Below are 19,929 nucleotides of genomic sequence, written 5' to 3' on the forward strand. Positions count from 1 at the left end.
GGAGAGAGGAGGGGAAAAAAGGAAGTTCTGGATTCAGAAAACCCATCTGATTCGGGAAGTGGTTTCATTTTAAAGGAAAGGTTCTTCCTGTGTCAATTCTGCAGCAGGGGGTATGTGTGTGTGTGAACACTCCAAAACTGGGAGCAGTTAATGGAGGTGAGAAGAGAGTCTTTTCATTCTTTTAATTTGCTCACTGCCCACTAAGTGACTTGTACTCTAAGTCTTGCTCCTTTTTTTACCCACTAACAAACTATTTTTCTTGGGAAACCTCCTAAATCCAAGGAGGAAAAAAGTGCTCTCTCAAGATTTAGCAATATTGCTGGTGGTAGGAGAGCTGGCATTAGCAGGACAGATTTGAAGGAACTTGTGGTGGTCTGTTCATCTGCAAGGCAGAGAGGTGCTTTTTTTCCTCCATCCCCTCCACACACCCCCAGAAGGCTGTACACTGCCCCTTGAGTTAGTTGTATCTGGTTGCCATGTGATTTACGTAGGCAATGTGGGGAAAAAGAAGCATGCAGGAGAGCACCATGTCAGAGCCAGAAGAACTGTGACTGTGAATAAATAGCTGAAGGTAACATTCAAACCAGGTGTGATGCCCAAACAGGCCTCTTGCCCTCACAAAGAAAGACACAGATTGTTCCCCCTTCCTCTGAGTCCCACATTTGCTGTTATCTGTGGTTATGTTATGGGTTCGGTGCTGTTATTGGAGAGGACAAGAGCTCTAATGAACTTCCAATGAAGAGTGGCAGATATCCCAACCTTAAAGATGTCAAAGGGTGTCAGAAATCCAGAATGGAGGGAGAATACAGGCAGCTGTAGGCAGGGTCACAAATAACCTATGATCTTTAGGAAGAGTCAGTGGCAAATGTTCACCACTCAATTTCCATGGTCAGGGTCAACGTTTTCAAAGAAGAAGCTAGGAGCCTGTTCGGGAGGCATAAAAGGAAGGCAAAGAGAACGAGATTTATTAATGCAAACTGATTCCAAACCATGTCTATCCTGACCTTCATCACACCCAATGTCCACTCTTAAAGTTTATCAGAGGCCTGCCTTTGGGTCACAAATTGCCAAGAACCCACCTCTTGTAAACTCAGTTTTTGTCTTGAGATTTTGGGCCACATCAGAGGAGAATTCACTCCCCCACAGTCCGGCACAGTGACCCAGTTCCTGCACTGGGGCTGGGTCCAGCCTGTCACCTCCAGTACTTCCATCATTGTTTTAAAAAAAAATAAATTGTTTCAGGAGTATTGAGCTGACATCAGACAGACACATCAACCTAAAGCACTTTCTTGAAAGACCTGATCTTGCCTGCCCCAAGGGTAGGTGACATATATAGGCAGCTTGATCAGGACTGTGGGCAGGTCAAACCACCCTGAAAACACCAAAATGGAAGCTGCTGTGCACTGCAAAAGTACTCTCAGCCACTCCAACAGAGAGCAATGCAAAACCTGTACCCGTGTCTCTAATCCATACTTGCTTCATCTCTTAACTCCTTGGTGCTTCCTTCTTTCCACAGCTTTTCCTGCCTGCCTTTTGGAATCCCTGACTGCTCTGTTTTGGGACCTTACGTACTAAGTCAGTTCAATGATGACCTCCACTGCTTGCATTCTCCTGGTTCTGGTAGCCTTGCTTTTAACAGTGGTTGTGCACTTCAAATGCTTTCAGTTATTTCAGCTAGAGGAGTCTGAGTGGGAAATGCACTATTAAAAAACTGCATAAGTCTATTCCATGTAAAAATGAAACACCTGTGAGATGTTTTTTTCATGAGGGTACACAAGAAGTGAGACAGGATCATATGAATAAACTAAGCCTAGAGCATCTCCCATTCTTTCCAAAGTGCAGAGTATGTATGTCTCCCTCTCCCTTAGTCCCTCACTCATTCACGTGGCGCACAAACTAGTTTGGTTCCAGGCTTACCCTGGAGCAAAACGACCAATTCCTCTCTTGAGAAAACCTAGACCCATATGAGAGGTGAGTTTGCTTGAGCATCCCAGACAGACAATATGGATTTGTAGTGAACTCAGGTGGATACCAACACTATCCCAGCCAGCAATGCATCTGGAAGTGCCCTTAAGGTAAGTAACATATGTTCTGTGGTCATGGCATGAAAATACCATGAAAGGGATACAACACAACCATCTCATTATTTCAAGTGGAAAAGGTGGGGTGGAACCAAAGAAAAAGCAAAGACAGAGAGAATGAAGGAGAAGAAGGAAGGAAGGAAGGAAGGAAGGAAGGAAGGAAGGAAGGAAGGAAGGAAGGAAGGAAGGAAGGAAGGAAGGAAGGAAGGGAGGGAGGGAGGGAGGGAGAGGAAAAAACCAGAAAAGCTAGCAAGAATGAAAGCAAGCAAGAAAAGCAAGCAAGCAAGCAAGAAAGAACACATGAAAATTAATTATGCCCCGGGGGCACAGAAACATCAAATGGATCCTAGGGGAGATGAAAGTTAAATGCTATACACTGTGGTCAGAGCTAGCTGATAGCCTCAGAGCACATGGGTTCTCCCACTGGTGTTGTCAACAAGGCCAGCATAGATACCTAGATTCTAGGTCAAATACAGACTAAGCAAGGAGAATTTGACGTGCAACAAAAATCAACTTTTGCTGAAAGATACCCACATTCAGGGGACTGACTCTTGTATTGGGCACTGGTTCTGGCATCTTCCTCCTTCTAGAGAAACCTGTGGCCTATACATTAAAAAACCACACCACAACAACTGCAGCAACATCTGGGAAAAGAGCAACCCAGATTAGATCAAGGCCATGTCTCATCCAAGAACGCACTCTCTGGAAAAGCAGGAGACAAGAGGAAGAACATTTTCCAAGTGATAGAGATTATTTCAACAAGGTGAAGAGTAGAGACAGGAGTGGCCACTGCTTGCTCCAAAGCATACCTGGCTCAGAGGTGCAAACAAAGTTCTCTTAGCTGTGCAAGAAAAGGTGTCAGCAAGTGAACAAGATGACTGGGTGGGAGAGGGTGTTGAGGGGGCCTACATTATATCAGGGTAAGTAAAGGGGACTGCGAGAGGTCAGATAGGTCTTGGGTGGCATTTGGCTCTTTTTGTCCCCTCCTATCACTCCCCTTCACATCTACAACCCTACAGGTAAAGCAGTTCTTCTCCTGTGCCTCCAGAGTTGTTTGGAACAGGGACAGGAAGAAGCAGATCCCTGAAAATCAGTGCTTCTGATACAGGACTGGAGTTAGATCCAGTAATTGCTACTGCCATTGCACATCCTTCCTAGCTGTGGTTAGCTCAGGCTGGGGCTGTGCAGGCAAGAGGTGGGAATGTGTGCAATTGGGGTATCCAGGCTGGACCAGCAGTTCTCATTTCATCAAGCATGGGCAGATTAGGCAGACTGCTGCAGATCAATACTCCAAGGCTGCTCCCTGTGACCCCTGTGCCATGAACCATTTTTTCTCCCAGGATGCTTCCTGACTGTACAGGGAGACTTAAACTGGAACTGGAATAATCTGTTGCTCTGGTGTTCACAAAGGAAAATATCAAACCAACATCATGGGTGCACTTTTCTACTACTCGATATAGGCTTAAAATAATTGTGTAAATACAAAGGAAATATAAATATTTCCTACTACTTTCAAGGCGATAAAGACAGTGACAAAGCCAATGCTAAATATTTCTCTGTGCTAAACATGTCAACTGTATTTCCACAGAGAGACAAAGTACAGATTTGTACAAATTCCGTAGCTCCTTCAGGAGGATTAGGCTGCCATTCAGGTTGGGTTTAGGGATTGCAGCATGGCAGGAAAGAGTGTAACACTTCTTGCATGGTATTGTGAGGATTATAAACTGCACAGACAGTATTTTGATGCAAGGTAAAACAGCACTAGAGCAAAGACAATAACAGAATTTTTCTTTTAATAATTGGAATAAAATAATCCTTATCCAGTGTGAGGAGCAACACAGGCTGTGACAGACAGAGCAGTAGCTCAGGATGCAAACATGCAGGCAGTAAGTAAAGCTACTAGTGCAGAGTACCTGGAATAGCCTATTCTCAACTGCTTTTACTAATTCAAGCAACTAGAGTCCATTTTAAAAGTAACAAGATGGTGATTATAAAAGGCCACAGGAAAAAAAAGCCCAAACCTATTATAAAGATTACAGGAGGGTCACTTAGAGTCTGATAAACTTGAATGAAGAGCGAGAGGGTTTTTTTTGTTGGACTCAGAAGTGCAGCAAGATTGAAGTTTTATGCCTTTGAAAAAAGATGTAGAAGTCGCTAAAGATTTTACTGTGGTAGTTCAGGAAATATTAGTCTTGCAGAACAGAGTAGCTATAGATTTCCTTAGTAGTCTAAACAGCTCTTTTCACTTCCCTGATGAAGCCTTCCTAGAAGATACCATAGTCTACTATGTAAAGATATGTTTTAGATCTGCTTTTATAAAATATAGTATATCTAACATCTGATAATGTGTGAGACTGTCAGCAGGCAGGGGAGCCAAGTCAAGCAGTTGATACTCAATTTAGAATTTTCACATGTAATCTCTAGTCCCTTACCCCCCTCTACAACAGGCAGGTGAAAAAGGTTGTTGGATCATCTGACCACCCAAGTGGGAAGGGATGCACAGTCAGATATTGATCTGTATTTATCACCATTAAGTAATAGAGTGGTATCAGCGAGATGGGGGTTGTCACAGGCTGAGAACAAAACGTCTGTAAGAATGGAAACTGATATCAGAACCACTGGGGACATGCAGAAGTACAGAGAAGCAGATAAGGCCAAGCCATAAAAAACCAGTATGATTTAGAGTATGTGAACAACTTCTCAACTAAGGGAAGTGCAGGTGTGAATCCGCCATCACAAAGAACTCGATGCCTGAAGGTCTGTGCCATGGTTTTCTGCTTACCCAGGTACATAGTGGAAAAGAGGTGGAGGAGGTGAAAGTCTTTTAGTGCTCCGGATAGGAGGATGACAGTGGACCAGCTGTTTTGCCCAAAATTGGAAAGGCTGAGAGTAGTCACAGTCTGAAAATAGATGAGCCTCCATGACAATGTTTTAGGAATGGACCACCTGCCCCTGATTGCAGTAGGGCTAGTCTCTGGAAAACCCCATGAGCGAGACAGGTCTAAGACTAGACCAAGTTGAGTTGGTCTTGAGTTATGTTGTAAATGTAGATAGTTTGTCTTCAGTGACACTGGATTGGAAACTTTTTTTCCCCCCAGCTTTTGCTTGACAAGGTAATTTTAGGCTAGAGAAGCTCTTCACATGGCCATGTTAGAAAAAAAGACCGTGTGTGAAGCAACTCTACAACCTCTCTAACAGGGACTGCAGAACATCATGGCCTGAGGTGCATCACCCCACTTCAGTTATGATCTGAGCTCTGAATTCAGGGCAGGTTTTTCAGACCAGTGAGAAATCACAGCAGTGAGGGGAGAGGGCGGCAGCCACAGGGAGGGGTAGGAATTTTGGAGAAGAGAAGCAACAAAGCAAGAACTAGAAGCAGGAGGCAGATGGTGCAAAGCTGTGTGAATGGGGAAGTGGGAAGGTGCAAAAGGGGAATATAGCAAGCAGGGACAGTTTGCAGCTCAGGCAGGCTGAAGCAAATTACTCTCTTCCCTGGTGGGGGCCCAGCACACACAGAAAAGGTCTCATGGCCACTCGGGATTGCCTGAGCAATAGCTCACATAAAATAAATCCTGTCAGTGCCCAGGGTAATGAGAGTACCTGCTGTGGCCATGCCCATTGTGTGCAAAGAAATGAGCCTTGTGTTTCCCCCAGGAGAGGATTCCTCCTGCTACTCTGTGCTGAAGGAGAAACCTCCTGCTCAGCTCCTGCCCTCCTGTGCAGGGCTGTGAAGTGCAAACGTCATTTCTGAAAGAGGCCCCTCACCCTTTTTGCATCCTCCCTGAGGGAGCAGAACCCCATAGAAAGAGGGGAAAAAATGGAGTCACCGAAATTCTTTGCTGTTTTGGATCTTTGTGGGAGGAAAAGTGGTATCATGCATTTCCTCCCTTGCCTGCTGTCCCACATGGTTGCCGTGCAAACTCAGCACAGACAGGTCACTTGGACATGACCCAGCCCAGGGCCCTGGAAGTCGCTCAGAGAAAAACTATGTCACTGAGTAATTCTTTCCCATTAGTGTCTTCCTCAAACTCAGCAAAGGGAACAAGAAACCTCAGATGGGTGCCTGCCTTCGCTCCGCCCGCTGCACATGCAGAAGGAAACTCACGTCAAGAGCACCTCTTGGTGGTGTGAGAGGACATCAAAGCAGCAACAGATCTGTATGTGCTCCGTTAGGGGCTACGGACCCATTTCCCGCAGTTTCCTTCCCTTTCCTACAACATGCACAACTGGGAGGTTTTAATGTAGCAGGTGCCAGTTTTTCTCAGAGTGATTATAGTGTGTTATTTGAATGTAATATCCCATTTTTAATAATTTAAATATGATGGAAAGAAAACCCCTAAAAGCCTTTATGTAGATTCCCATCGTCCCTCTACAGAGGCACTGGTGAAGGAAAGTTGTTTATAGATTTACAGCACAGACCTCTGACTTGGATGAGACCTGACTATCCATAGCAGTAGCTTGCAAATATCTTCCAAAAGTAACTTGCCCAGAAGAGGGATGGAGATATACCTTCTTGCCAGGACTTCCACAGCCCATTGTTGGCCGTACAGAACTATGGTGTCTTTGACAGGGGGCTCACTTGAACATGGGGTCTCAACAACAGTCCCTCCTCCCTGACCGATTTTAACTCCTCTTCTTGTTCCCCACTCCCTTCCACACTGCCAGTCCCACAGGCCCACATGCTGGGCTACAAAGACTGAAGCACACACTGGCAGTCAGCAGGTCAGTGGTCCTTGTTGATCCCTACCACCAGATCCTACTGTGCCACTGGCCAGTTTTCTGTCCTGAATCCCTTAGCCTGAATCCCATCCCTCACCCCAATGTCCTCTCAGGACTGTTACTCTGTCCCAGGTAAGACTCAATGTGTTCTCCAGCTATCTTCAGCTCTTTTCTCCTCAGCCCCCATCCTCCCCAACCTAGAGCTGCCTGAATCCCTAGGGACTCCACCAGCTCCTGATCCCTGGTCCCTCAGTTGTCACCCAGATGTCTCCCACAGAGACCTCTCAATATGTCCAACTGCCCAGGGAGCAAATTCCAATCAGATGTCCCAAAACTTTCCAGCTGAGATGTGACAGAGCTCTCCAACCTTTCTGGCAAAGGGATTGTTGTCAAAGCTCAGATTTTTTCATGGAGAAGTATGCCCCTTGTGCTAACACACTGCCCATGGGTTGCGCTCTTTTGCTGGCTAGCTATAGTCCTCTTTCTTTGGCCTGAAGACACACCTTGATTCTTGCTGGGCTAGGATGAGGAGGCAAGATATGGCACACTATCAGCTCTACTAGCAATGCTTTGTTTGAGGATTCCTGGCCTAATTCAAGCTGTAAGTGGGGTTTTTTCACCCACCAGTAGCATTCTCTAGAACCAGATCTACCTGCCTTCTCTTATGACTGAGTCCCCATCTCCCGGCCCACTGTTTTTCTGCGCCTGCCTGCCCTTTCCAGCTCCTGCTGTTGCTCTCCCTGTAACAGCCTTTGTCACTCTCCCTCCTGCCCTTCTCTGACCTGTATTCCTATGGCCTGTTCCTGTTCTCGCTTGCAGAGGAGTCAGTGGGTTTCCTTCTTCCCCCTTCCCTACCACCCACAGAGGGAACACCTAGTACAGCTGGTTGCTTTGTGCTTCTGAAATAGCTGCAAGACTTGGAAACATTCCACAGTTGGAGGTTTCTGGGTTGCAGCCAGTGCTGAGTGACGGATGGGAGAGCTCTCCTCCCGAGCAGGTCAGTTGCAACAGCCTCCCGTGGCTGCAGCAGCGCAAAGGTCACCAACCTTTGGAGAAACACTTTCCCTCAGATTTCCTTCCTTCAGGAACATCCCAGCTGAAAACTCGCTGTTCTTGGACTAACTGACCTCCTGACAAAGGCTGGAAATTCCAATTAATTCTGTGTCACCACATCCCTTCTTCTATAAAATGCATCTCCTGCCCATCCAGTTCAGGCTGGAGCACACCAATATGCACACTTTCCCAGGCTTAGCATTGCATGGGAGGAGAAGCAAGGAAGAGGAGGCAGACCCTCATTTCGAGAAGGGAAAGGAAGGAGTAGAGCCTCCTGGGATCTTTCTGCTCCCTGTCTCTTATTTCTTAGGGTGATTGCTTCCTTGTTCTCCTTGCTGCTTAGCTCTAAAATTCTTTTATTTTCTGAGGACAATGAGGACAGGCTGAGAGAGTTGGGCTTGTTTAGCTTGGAGAGGAGAAGGATCAGGGGAGACTTTATTGCAGCCTTTCAATACCCAAAGGGGGCTTATAAGAAAGATGAGGACAGACTTTTTAGTAGGGCCTGTAGCAATAGGACAAGGGGTAATGGTTTTAAACTAAAAGAGGGTAGATTTGGACTAGATATAAGGAAGAAATATTTTACAATGAGGCTGCTGAAACACTGGAACAGGTTGCCCAGAGAGGTTGTAGATGCCCCATCCCTGGAAACATTCAAGGCCAGGCTGGATGGGGCTCTGAGCAACATGATCTAGTTGAAGATGTACTACTACTACCTACTGCTCGTTGCAGAGGGGGTTGGAATAGATGACCTTTAAAAGTCCCTTCTAACTCAAACCATTCTATGATTCTATGAATTTATGATTTTATGATTCCATGCTTCTATGACAAGATGGAAGAGGTCTGGCAGCAGCTCCCACTGGTTGCTTTTGCACAGAAGTAGGGGAGACTGTGGATAGGGAGAAGCTGGTTTGCAGGGGCTCCTCTCATCCACCAGTCTTGACTCTCATAGTACTGTCAGGGGAGAGAAAACAGTTCATTGCATACTTTGATGCATTTGCTCCACTTCATGGTGAACACACAGGTTTACACAATACTTCTTTGTACTAGTAATCTGGGCAGGTGAGCAAGTGTGGCAGGACCTTACTACCACAGGAGAGGAGGGATAGAGCAGCCATGGTGTGGCTGCTGCTTCCTAGAGGTTGCTTAACTTCCTTGTTCAGGCTTCATAGAAAACATTGTTCCTTGTGATGTTTCACCATTGACACTCAGGGGCACTGGGAAGACCTGAAAAATCTTCATTGCCCCACGTCACCCCAGTACTCCCACTTCAATTCCCTTCCCTCCTTAGACCTCCTCCAGAGTTTGGATGATAGAGGGAGAAGGAAATCCATCCCTCCACTTTCTCACTCCGCTTCTAACCCTTGTTCATCTCCCCTGTAAAAGCAGCTTGGTGCCCCCAGCCATTCACTGGGACGGGGTGGGAAGGGAGTGGGTGAGACATGCGGGGAGAAAAAAAATAATTACAGCAACCATGAAGTCATGCATGCCCCGCCTCCAGCTAACGGCCTCGGCTGCAGAGTTGCTGCTGTGGTGGGAGGGGAGGAGGGACTGGAGGGTGATCGTCAAGTAAAGTTCCCTCTTCCACTTCCTCCCTCCCTGCAACCTGCCGCTCAGTGCAGCACAAGGGCTGATACCCAAATTTGCCCGTCTCTCCCTGCTTTTGCCTTGGCCTGACTTCCCTTTGCCCCGGGCGCTGTCCTCCGCCACGGGTCCAGAGACATGCAAGCCATCAAGTGTGTCGTGGTGGGAGACGGGTAGGTACCCCGCTGGTTTGCTCTGGATGCGGGGAGGGAGGGGCAGTGACAAGGGACGAGAAAGAAGGTGGCTGCTTGGTGAAACTTCCCCGGCTTTGCTTCTGACCTCCTGCAGACTGCGTTCCCCCTCTCGCTCGCTCTTCCCTCCCCAGGGCAAGGGACCTTCCTCTGGGGAGGGTGTGGAAGAGGGCATTTTGAAGGGCATCTGCAAAAGGGGCATGGAAAGTGGATCAGGTCTGTCCCACGCACAGGAGGTGGTGGTGTTGCTGCCAAATTCAACCTGTAGGCAGGAATCAGATTTAAAACCCAAGTGGTGCAAACACTCTCCTGCAGGTGAATGGCTCCTTGAAAGCCATCTGCTCACTGGGGCTGACTGAGAGAGGACACAGCACTATGGTCTTGATGAGATGTCCTCTAGTATCTTTGTGTTCAGCTTTTCTCAGCACGTTATCTCTGTATCAGGATGTGGAGGAGACTGGTTGGCAAGGGTTTTCTGTGGGCACAAGGAGGAGGAGCTCTTTCCACTGAGACAGGCACAAGTATACGCCACTTTGGGAGTGGGAGGTAACACAGTCTTGCCTTCACAGCATGATGGTGTCACTGCCCATGTCCCATGATCCTTGGACATGGCCCAATCTAAGCCGTCAATAAGTGAAGCAGTCAGTACTGCTGGGGGCAGGAGGGATGGGGTGGACAGGGCCTCTTCTTGCCCTGTGGGATGAGTAGATGCAGGGTAGGTGGGGGAGGAGAGTCCACATTTGGCATGGAGTAGGTTAATTCATTTCCCAGCTAGGAGTTGGCCAGACTGTTATCTGGGGCAGCTATCAGGTAGCAGATGAAGAGACATTTGCAGCAGCCCTGCTCCCCACAGTCACTTCCTCCTTCAAAACTCGCCTGGGGAAGAAGATGTCTGCAAACATAACAGTACATGTTAGACATAATCTCAGGGGCTGGGGCAAGGGGATGGGGAGAAGGGACAAGGAAGGACAGACCCCCAAATAAACACCATTATCGCTAAGAAAAGTCCCTTAAAAGCTGCAAGCCAGAGCTGGATGAACAACTGCACCAGGCATTTATCTGTTGCCCTGTTAACCCCCCCAGTTTCCCCCTCACACACTGCACCAACTCTGTAACCATCCCTCAAGGCAACATTCCCCACATATCGTGGCTAACCCCACAACACATCCTGCTCTCAACCCCTCTGACTGCAACTCCTCTTAAATGTCTTCCGTCCTGTCATTTTGCTTCTCTGTACACTGCACCTCCCCTCTCACCATCTCACAACACAACAATAGTCCAGACATCCCATCGCTCTGAGCTCTCAGTTCTCCCCCCTTCACATGCCTCCCAGGCATGTCACCCTTGCTTGGCTCAACCTTATCGACCACAGGACCTTCTGCTGTCACTCAGCTAAGCCCCTCATGTTGCCCCATAGCTGTTCTGGCCCCAAAGCCCCCTCCATCACAAAACACTGACCTCTTTAACACTCTGAGTTCAGTCCCAGGAACCTGCAGGTGCTACTAACCTCACCTCTTCTCTCAATAGCTTTGTTGTAACCCTCACCCCTTCACTGACTCTTTGTGCTCCTCTGTTCAACCACACTAAGTCGGAACTGTCCCCTCTTCCATGACTGACCACCTCCCAGCCCCATAGATCTCCTGAGCCATTCCCTGCAGAGCTTCAGGAAGCCCCCATGGCCCTTCCTCAACATCTCTGTGATAAGGCAGAAGCAAGGGAGCTGGGGAAAGAGAAGGGACTGAGAGAGGAAGATCTAAGAAAGGGAGGTGGCAGAAGGAAGAAACAAGTGTCAGAGCACAACGAAGAGCTCAGTTTCCTCCTCAGCTGCCCCACAGTGCAGTGACTGAGGCAGGTGCCTCATGATCAGGGCAAAGATGGCAGCTGTGCCTGTCCAGGGCACACTAAAAGGCAGGGCTGCAGCTCTGCAACAGCAGACTGTGGGTACAGCTGAGATGGTCAGAGCATCCCCAGCAGCGGGACTCCAGCCTCCCCCCCAGGAAAGGTGTCTCCCTCACCTTGCAGCCATGCTCGTAGGCTGAGGAGGCAGGTTGCTCTCACCACCTGCATTTCACACATGCTGTAGCCGATGCATGGCCAGACTTCCCCAGGCCACACAGACCTGCGAAATAGCAGCCTAGCAGGAGAAGGATTATCCTTTCCACACCTGTCCTGGATGCTTTATCTTCTTCCAGTTTCTCTCCTCTTCTTCTTTCCCTCACTACAGGCTTCACCTTGCCCACAACACCTTCTCCTCCCCTTGATAGCCTTACTGCCACCCTTTCCCACCTCTTCAGTCTGGACTGTGCTGCTACCCTGGCTTATTTGCACTCCACCCCGCTGCAGCATGGGTGTGGGGGAGGCTGAGGAGAGAGGAAGCACCAACTTCTAGGTCAGAAATACCACCAGCAGCCTCCGTCAGCCACAGAGAGAGGCACCTTGCTGGCTGCTTACGGCTCGCTCTGCGGGTGATGCTGCAGCTTGCTTGCTTGCAGACAGGCAAGGCTGGAAGGTGTTGTGGCTAAGTCAAAAAGAGGTGCCATCAGCCCCTGGCAGGAGTTCCTGTGCATTCAGGAGCTGTAGCTGGCTGGGCAGCTTTGTCATGGAACTCCGGCACCGAATCAATACACCTGCCCTGGTTGTGAGTGTACAGCACTGTGCATGGACTGGAAAATGGGCTCTCACCTCCATCTCAGAAGGGATGCGTTCTAGCTGAGTGATCTCTGTACCAGACCGTAAAAACAAGCCTTCGTGCTCAAAGACAACAAACATTTCTGGGTGACATCCTGTGTTTCTTCCTGCCGGTTGTCTAACCTATGGTTATGTGCTGTCTGCTCCTCCGAATATGTTTCTGCTTCCAGGGGTCTCCTGACGGGGTAGCTTAGCAGTGTGGAAGGATTGACCCATCCCCGCCTCACCTGAGCAAGACTGCCTGCACTGCACTGCTATTTTTTTCTTTCTCTTCCAGAGCTGTGGGGAAAACCTGTCTCCTTATCAGCTACACCACCAATGCCTTCCCAGGAGAATACATCCCCACTGTGTGAGTGATACATAAACAGGTCCTGGGTGGGTGGGAGGCATGAAAGCAGGATGCAGAGGCGTGCAGAAATCCCTTGTTGTGCACTCTGGAGGCAGGGTCACAATCTCTACGCCAGCAGTGGAAGGGCTGCCAAACCAGCAAAGGTGCCTCTACACTTCTCATCTATCACCTTTCACCAGAAGCACAAGTGGCCTTGTAAAACCCTGGTATAAATGGGGTTTGGGGAGACACAAACCAACTCAAGGATCTATCTGCCTGCTGAGTTTACAAGTCATAGATGGGGTCCTGCTAGGCAAAACAACCAGACACGAGGCTACAAAAATTGGGCCAGACCCAAGAGAGGGTGGTTGGCTGGACAGGGGTTCCCGTTTCCTTCCTTGTCCAAGGCACCCACTGTCATTGGAGCAGGCACTGATAACCCTGATGGTAAGAGCGCAGGATTCGGCTCAATGCCAGCGTAGAAGCCCTGCGCAATCCAGCGGATGTCTGCGTGAGGCTGGGACAGACCTGCAGACTGTTGGAATAGGGGGCAAAGTGAGGGCCGTCTTAGGCTGAGTGGTCAGATGCATTTGTGTCCCTACAGCACGTGGGGTATGTTTGGGGATGCACGCCACATGTACTCATACCACATCACTGGGGTGTGGAGTACAGCCTTCCTGAGGTGGGAAAAGGAGCTAAGCACAGGGTGTCAGACTGACAGCTCAGGTTCAGATTCCTTGGGAAGGATAGGTTCAGGAAAACTTTAGTACCTCGCTTTTTTCTCCAGACCAATTTGCAACAGACGTTGCAAAAAATGGTTGTGGTAGCAAGAACCCGTCTCTTCTCAGAAGCTGGTTTGTGGAAGGGCGCCATCCCTTCCTAGCATGTAGCCGCAAACTGGCCATGCATTTTCTGTGCACACGCCATTTCTCCTCCTGTCTGAGACTTGTGTCTGGAGATGTGAAAGGGGGGCCATTTTGTGCTCCTGGGCAGGATAGCTTAGCTTACAATTGTGCATGTGCCATGAGCACATTCACAAGGTCTTTGCATTGGTTCTTACATTGGTCTTCGCATTGGTTCTTCACCTTAACCTGAAAAACAAATATACCAAAAGGAACAGGAAAGAAAAATTTCTAGGAACCCAGGGGAAGAACGCCTCTATTGACTGAATAGCCTTTTTTTCCAATAAGTCTTTAGTCCCAAGCATGCAATCCTGAGAGCTGTTCTCAAATGTTTCATGCTGGATTTTCAAACAGTAAGGCGATACACCTTGGCATAGCAGTTCCAGCAGGTCTGTTGACGAGTACAAGGCTCTGGGGGAGCTACAGAGACATAGATTCTTCTTCACTTTTAAGAAGAAAGCTGGGGTTTAGAGCACAGAAGACAGACATGGGTGGCTAGAGAAGACACAGTTGTGGGAAGGATACTGGGGAAAAAAGTGGGAAGCTGGAGGGTTTATGGATCTGCATGCATGGTGGCAAAGGTGGAGCTGCAGCCAGGCAGCTGTCCAGGACAGCTGGGTGATAGGGAGGAGGTTGATGGTGAGTGGGAAGTCTGTAAGGTAGAGGTTCACAGGAAACCAGCATCACCCAGGGGAGCTGAGAAGAGGAATCACTACCCTTTGCTCTGGGGTGCACCTAGTGAAACCCACCTATGCTACAGGAAGGGCTCCCTCTTCTCCTATTTGAGCCATGGCCTATGTCTCTGCATTTCAGGTTCGATAACTATTCCGCCAATGTGATGGTTGACAGCAAGCCTGTAAATCTGGGGCTTTGGGATACTGCTGGACAAGAGGATTATGACAGGCTGAGGCCGCTCTCTTACCCGCAGACGGTGGGTCACCCTCCATGCCCCTTGCCCCTTGCTCCTCCCTCAGATATGCCTCTGTCCCCCACTGCAAAAATCAACATTTGCCATAACGCAGTGACAGAACTGTTCCCATTTCTCTCTGCCCTTTTCTGGGAATACCTCTGTTGATATACAAGTGCCCCGAAACCCTAAAGGTAAAAGACATCGAAGGGTCTTTTGGAGCCCTTAGATCAACTTTATTACTGGGATAACTTAAAAAGAAAACTGAGATCTTCAAAGGTACTTGAGTCCAGCTGACACTGATTTCAGCATGGAGCAGATGCCTTACACAGCCCTAGTAAAAAACCCTCCTCTTGCAAAGTTAAAAAGGCTCAGAGAATTTAGGAGCTGAGGCAGGAGCATTTCACATTTCTCTGAACCCCACTATTCTTGCTTCTGCCATTTAAAAGAGATCTGATGTGTGGACACATGTATTTGATACGCCGATGCCTCAACTAAGCCCAAGCTTCTAATGGAACAAATGAATGCCTCTCCTCAGATACTGTGTTCACCAGTTTTTCACCATGTTGACAGAGTGATTTCAGGGTTTCAGGGTCACCTTCCCTGGAGGATGTTGTTCCAAGCATTCTCTTGGCAAGCTCAGAAAGACCCTGCTGCCTCAGGTGCTGGTCTGAAGGTTGCCATTGCAACTGAAAAGGCTAGGAATTGAGGGCATTATTTGTTTCAGCTAGGTTCAACCACCTAAAAGTCAGAAACCTGGTGTAAGCTGCTTGCCTAGGCTCCTTCTGCACTCTGTGCAAGCAGGCACATTTCTCAACATGGTTGCACCCACCCTGGGACACATCCCAAGGATAGGTGGGGAAACTGTTCTCCAAGGTAATCGGATGTGGTCCAAGGTACTTGCCTCTGACAGTTGTAGAAGTATGGAAATGGATAGATTAGGCCTGATATACCCTTGTTTTAGCTAGGCAAAGTTGGATGAAAGAAATATAACCCTGAAGATCTGGTTTTGTTTGGTTTGGTTTGTTCTGTTTCATTTTTAATGGAAGTCTAAATTCTGCCATGCCCAAGAGAAGTGCTTATGTGGATAACTGAGATGCATTTGCATCCTGCATGTGCACTTTTTTGGGTTGAGTCTAGCTCTGTCTCAACAGCAGGCAAAATTATTCTGGCCTGAAAGCTCTCTGGTGCTTTGTGAGAAATGAGCAGGACGTTGTCGGGCCATTTCCCATGAGGATGAGTGTGCCTACCACAAAAACCCCATCCTCATAGTTAAATGTTTGGCTTTTCTGATAATGGTGGCTATGGTTACCATGAGTCAGGGGAGCAAATATCCTTCTCTCCTCTAGAGGCAATTAGCAGCAGTCAGGACTGTGTTATATTGTGAGAGAGAGCTTTCCCTGCCATGACCCTCTTTGCTGCAGAGAGAGGATGCTGTCCAGCCAGCTCTTCATTCCCCTCCCTGCCTCTTGTCATGTAATCCCGTGCTCTCATCCTAATGCTGCACCATGGTTGTGTGCCTACAGGATGTCTTCCTGATCTGCTTCTCACTTGTCAGCCCGGCTTCTTATGAAAACGTCCGTGCTAAGGTGAGACAGAGTATCCTGGTCCATCAGGGGTTGAGAAGGGTGAGATTGGTGGTGGTCTTGCCAAGAGAGTGACTGTGGGTGAAGACTGCTAATAGGACATCTAGAGTCAGAGAGAAAATATCTTTTTTGTGTCAGTCAGAAGGAACTAAAATATCAGCATCCTTCAGATGTCTTTTCTGGGTCATCTCAAAGGCGGCAGCCAATCCTATTAAAGGGCTAATATTCATCTTGCTGGGCTATTCAGCTGTGAGACCACAGGTTTATGTTCTGCTGACATCTTTCAGCCAAGGCTGTCCGAGCACAGACACATAGGACCAGTCTATAGGGCATAAGAAGCAGGTACCCACGGCCTTTGGATGGGAAGTGAGGGAAGAAGAGAGGGATGGAGAGGGGAACAACATAGTATTTCCTTCCTATGACTTCCAGGTTTCTCCCTGGGTTTCATGGAGCCATGAAGGGTGAAGAGCAACTTGTGCTTTTGCTTAACAGAATTTCAGCTCCATGGCAGGGATTTTGCCTGTGTACCCAGCAACAAGGGCTTGTCTGAGCCAGACTATAGTGCCCAACACTGGATGGAAGGGCTGTGAGGAAGGACAGGGGTTTAGCTATCTTGCTGACATTTGTTCAGCGGTGCCTCTTTGTTTCCCTTGTGCACACCCATACGGGTGACTTCTCACATTTTTGCCATTTTGCTCCCTTGCTAGTGGTTCCCCGAGGTGCGGCACCACTGCCCTAGCACTCCCATTATCCTTGTGGGCACAAAGCTGGATCTTCGTGATGACAAGGATACCATCGAGAAGTTGAAGGAGAAGAAGCTGTCCCCCATTACATATCCTCAGGGCCTTGCTCTGGCCAAGGAAATCGGTATGTGCTTGGGGCAACATCTTGGACCTACTGAAAGGAGACAGGAAGAATATAAGGGCTTCCCCTCAACCTAGTGAGGCTTTCTTGCAGGTATCTCACAGTGGTATCTCTGAGGGACGCAGGGAGATACACCAAGGGTCCTGGGACAAAATGCATTTCAGGAGGCTCAGGAAGGACATCTGCCCTTGAGGAAGCCTCACCCCCTCAACCCTCTGTTTTCTGCCTGTCTCTGGCCACTATCCTACACACACACAAATATACATTTGCACGTTCTCCTCCCCTTTTACTCTGCTGTTTCTATCTGGGCCAGTATTTTCCTGTGAAAGCCGCAGCTCTGTGGGCAGAGGCCTCTCCTCCACATCCGGAAAGAGGTGGAAGAATGAGTTTTCTAACCTCTCAGGAAGACGTGCAACTGCAGCTTCCTGTCCCTGCCTCTGACTACCGGGGCTTATATATGCAACCCCGGATATGCGTGTCCCACCTCACCATTCATCTCAGGGGCATCAGCTCCCTCCTGTATTTAGGGATATGCACAAATGCCTGTGCCAGGTAACCCCTCTGCTCTTATGCAGCACACAGAGGCAGCAGAGAGGGTGGGGAACAGGTTGTGGGGGAAGTTTTCAACCAGGTGTTCAGAGGAGAGAGTGTCAGGCCAGGATAACATAGCCAGCTTCACACCATGGCTCTGCTCTGGCTACAAGGGTGGAGAACAGGGAAACCCTAGTCTTGTACAGCTGGCAAGCTTTGCCCTGAAGTCAAGACTGCCTGAGTGAGTGAAGTGTGTCCTGACAATGCTTAATGGCTTTGATCACCTGAGATGTGTTTATTCAATTCAGGCAAGATCTAGGTGCCTTGCTTTCCAGCACAAGGTCTCTGAGAATTTGGATTTACAGAATCTCAAAAGGGAGGTCCCATGCGATTTGAGGTGCCACCAGCAGTGCTTGAGGCCAGGTGGTCTGAATGACGCTTGGAGCCTGAGGAAACTTGAGACCTCATCTCAAGATGAGACTCAGGGGGTGTTTAGGTGGTGTGTATGTGCCTCAGGACACTGTAAAATGGGCACTGAGGGAGGACGGTGTTGTGGCTGTGAGGTTATAGGAGCCAGAGACGTATCGGTGATAACAGGCACACGCATCTCTTTCTGTCTGACGTGATCTGTGGTATTCCTCCTGCGTGGTCCTCTTCTGAGGACCCTTTTCAGCAGAATCCTAGGTACCCCCGCTGCCTACCCCAGTTCCTTTCCTCCCCATTACAGCACCTACTTTTCTCCCGACAGACTCCGTGAAATACCTCGAATGCTCAGCTTTGACGCAGCGCGGCCTCAAGACAGTGTTTGACGAGGCCATCCGAGCAGTCCTCTGCCCGCAGCCCACTCGGACAAAGAAACGAGCATGCAGCCTCCTCTAAGCGAGTAAGTCTGAAAGGATTCCTGGGAGTGACACCAGTGGCCCTTTCCTGCTCCTGAAAGGTCAGGGCTATGGTTCCTATGACCTGCTGTGTCTGGTGGGATGGGTCACTCTCAAAGACAGAGAGGGAGACAGCAGTCCTGCTTGAGGAAAGGACAGGACGTGGTATGATGGAGCACATGGACCCCCGAAATACTTCCCCCTCTTAGCTGCCTACCCATGGGCGGGTTTGCTCTCATCTCCTGTGCAGGGCAGCCCAGGATTTTCCACCTCTGCCCTCACAGAGAAGGTCTGTCACCTTCTGCCACAGAATGAACTGCATCCAGGCTGCCCTGGGGATGACCTGCTGTGAGAGCTGTGAAGCCACAGCTTTTGCTATAGAAAGAAAAAAAAATTAAAAAAGCTGTTCCTTATTCATGGCAATTGCCCAATGGCCCTTCCTCTTATCAGGCCCTACTCACCTCAAGGGGGTTTTTGTGTTGCTGTTCATTGGCAGGCAGCAGTTTCTCCCTCAGGACTCCTTTACTCCTCACTGCCCCCACCTGCCCTTCCCCTTCAACTCAAGGCAGCAGAGGGAGGAGAGAGGCTTCAGGACGAGAGGCAAAGCTGTCCAGAGCCTGAGGAGAGAGAAGAACGAGAACTTTCTAGCTGGGACCCTGCCCCTTCATTCTCCCACCACCACCACGGCAGAGGGAGGGAGAGCAGGAAAATACCTGGCCTGGTTTCATGAGATCTGTCATGTTTTTGGCTACAGATCCCGGCCCCGTCCTGATGCCAGGCCCTGCCCAGCACGCAGGAGAGTGATGGCTCCAGCATCCCGGAGCTCAGTGCCTTGTGGCGTTCACTGCGCTTTTTACTTCTGCTGGCTTGAAAGACCGTTGTGGGTCTGTAGCACTGGTTTGTCCATTTGCACAATGTCCCCACACTCACCCCACCCCAGCTGCCCCTTCCCTTCCTCACCGACCCCCAAGGTTACAACATAGTGAATAAGACCCAATAAACAGACTGTACATTCCTGCCATGTCTGCGATGTGTTGCACCTCGGGGCGGGGAACAATGACACAGCCCTGAAGCAGTGAGCAATGGGACAGCTGGGGTGGAGGCATGTGCTAGCTGTACCCCTCTTTCGGCAGTGACAACCCAGGCAGCACCATGCCAAACTTGGTACTGGTGAGCCCTGGCCACTATAGGATGAAGAGATGAGGTCTGATTCATGCACTGAGTTGCTAAATTCTCAGCTGAGCCCCATGCATTCCTCAGTAAGGTGCAAATATTGTGTGCCAGTCAAAGGCAGCGGGGTCACACACCTCAGCTTTGCCCTTCCCCTTCTCAGCCTCCATGTGTTCAAAGGACAAAGTTGTCTCCCCTTGGGGACGCACAGAGGATGAGATACAGGCTTTGGGAGGGGACACCCGGGCCCGGACTCCTCTCTGTGGGGACTGTCCCTGCAGGTTGCTGGGGACACCCTTTCACCAAAACATTTCTGCATTAATGCTCCTAAGCTCACGTCACCCACAGTCATATCAGTACTGGCACTCACTCATGCTGCCAGGCACAGGCAGAGCGAGAACAGGAAGGGGGAGGGCAGGAAAAGAAAAAAAAAAAAGCAAGGAATGAGTC

The 19,929-nt window shown here is 49.1% G+C and overlaps 1 protein-coding gene across 3 annotated transcripts; it reads left to right on the top strand.

Moving 5' to 3' along the window:
- Nucleotides 1-9,394: 9,394 nt before the first annotated feature.
- RAC2 (Rac family small GTPase 2) lies at nucleotides 9,395-19,327 on the top strand. 3 transcript variants are annotated; one of them, XM_075753060.1, is made up of 7 exons: nucleotides 9,395-9,607; nucleotides 12,591-12,662; nucleotides 14,357-14,474; nucleotides 15,977-16,039; nucleotides 16,744-16,903; nucleotides 18,180-18,314; nucleotides 18,806-19,327. In XM_075753060.1, exons 1-6 carry the CDS (start codon nucleotides 9,573-9,575, stop codon nucleotides 18,308-18,310), a joined length of 579 nt encoding a protein of 192 aa, XP_075609175.1. In that variant the 5' UTR covers nucleotides 9,395-9,572; the 3' UTR covers nucleotides 18,311-18,314; nucleotides 18,806-19,327. The 3 variants fall into 3 exon arrangements, with proteins under 3 accessions (XP_075609175.1, XP_010299438.1, XP_075609178.1); XM_010301136.2 differs by having other exon boundaries at nucleotides 9,448-9,607; nucleotides 19,064-19,206; XM_075753063.1 differs by lacking the exon at nucleotides 18,806-19,327 and having other exon boundaries at nucleotides 9,448-9,607; nucleotides 16,744-16,907; nucleotides 18,180-18,308.
- Nucleotides 19,328-19,929: the final 602 nt, after the last annotated feature.

This window comes from Balearica regulorum, chromosome 1 (assembly GCF_011004875.1).
Source record: "Balearica regulorum gibbericeps isolate bBalReg1 chromosome 1, bBalReg1.pri, whole genome shotgun sequence".
Classification (NCBI taxonomy): Eukaryota; Metazoa; Chordata; class Aves; order Gruiformes; family Gruidae; genus Balearica; species Balearica regulorum.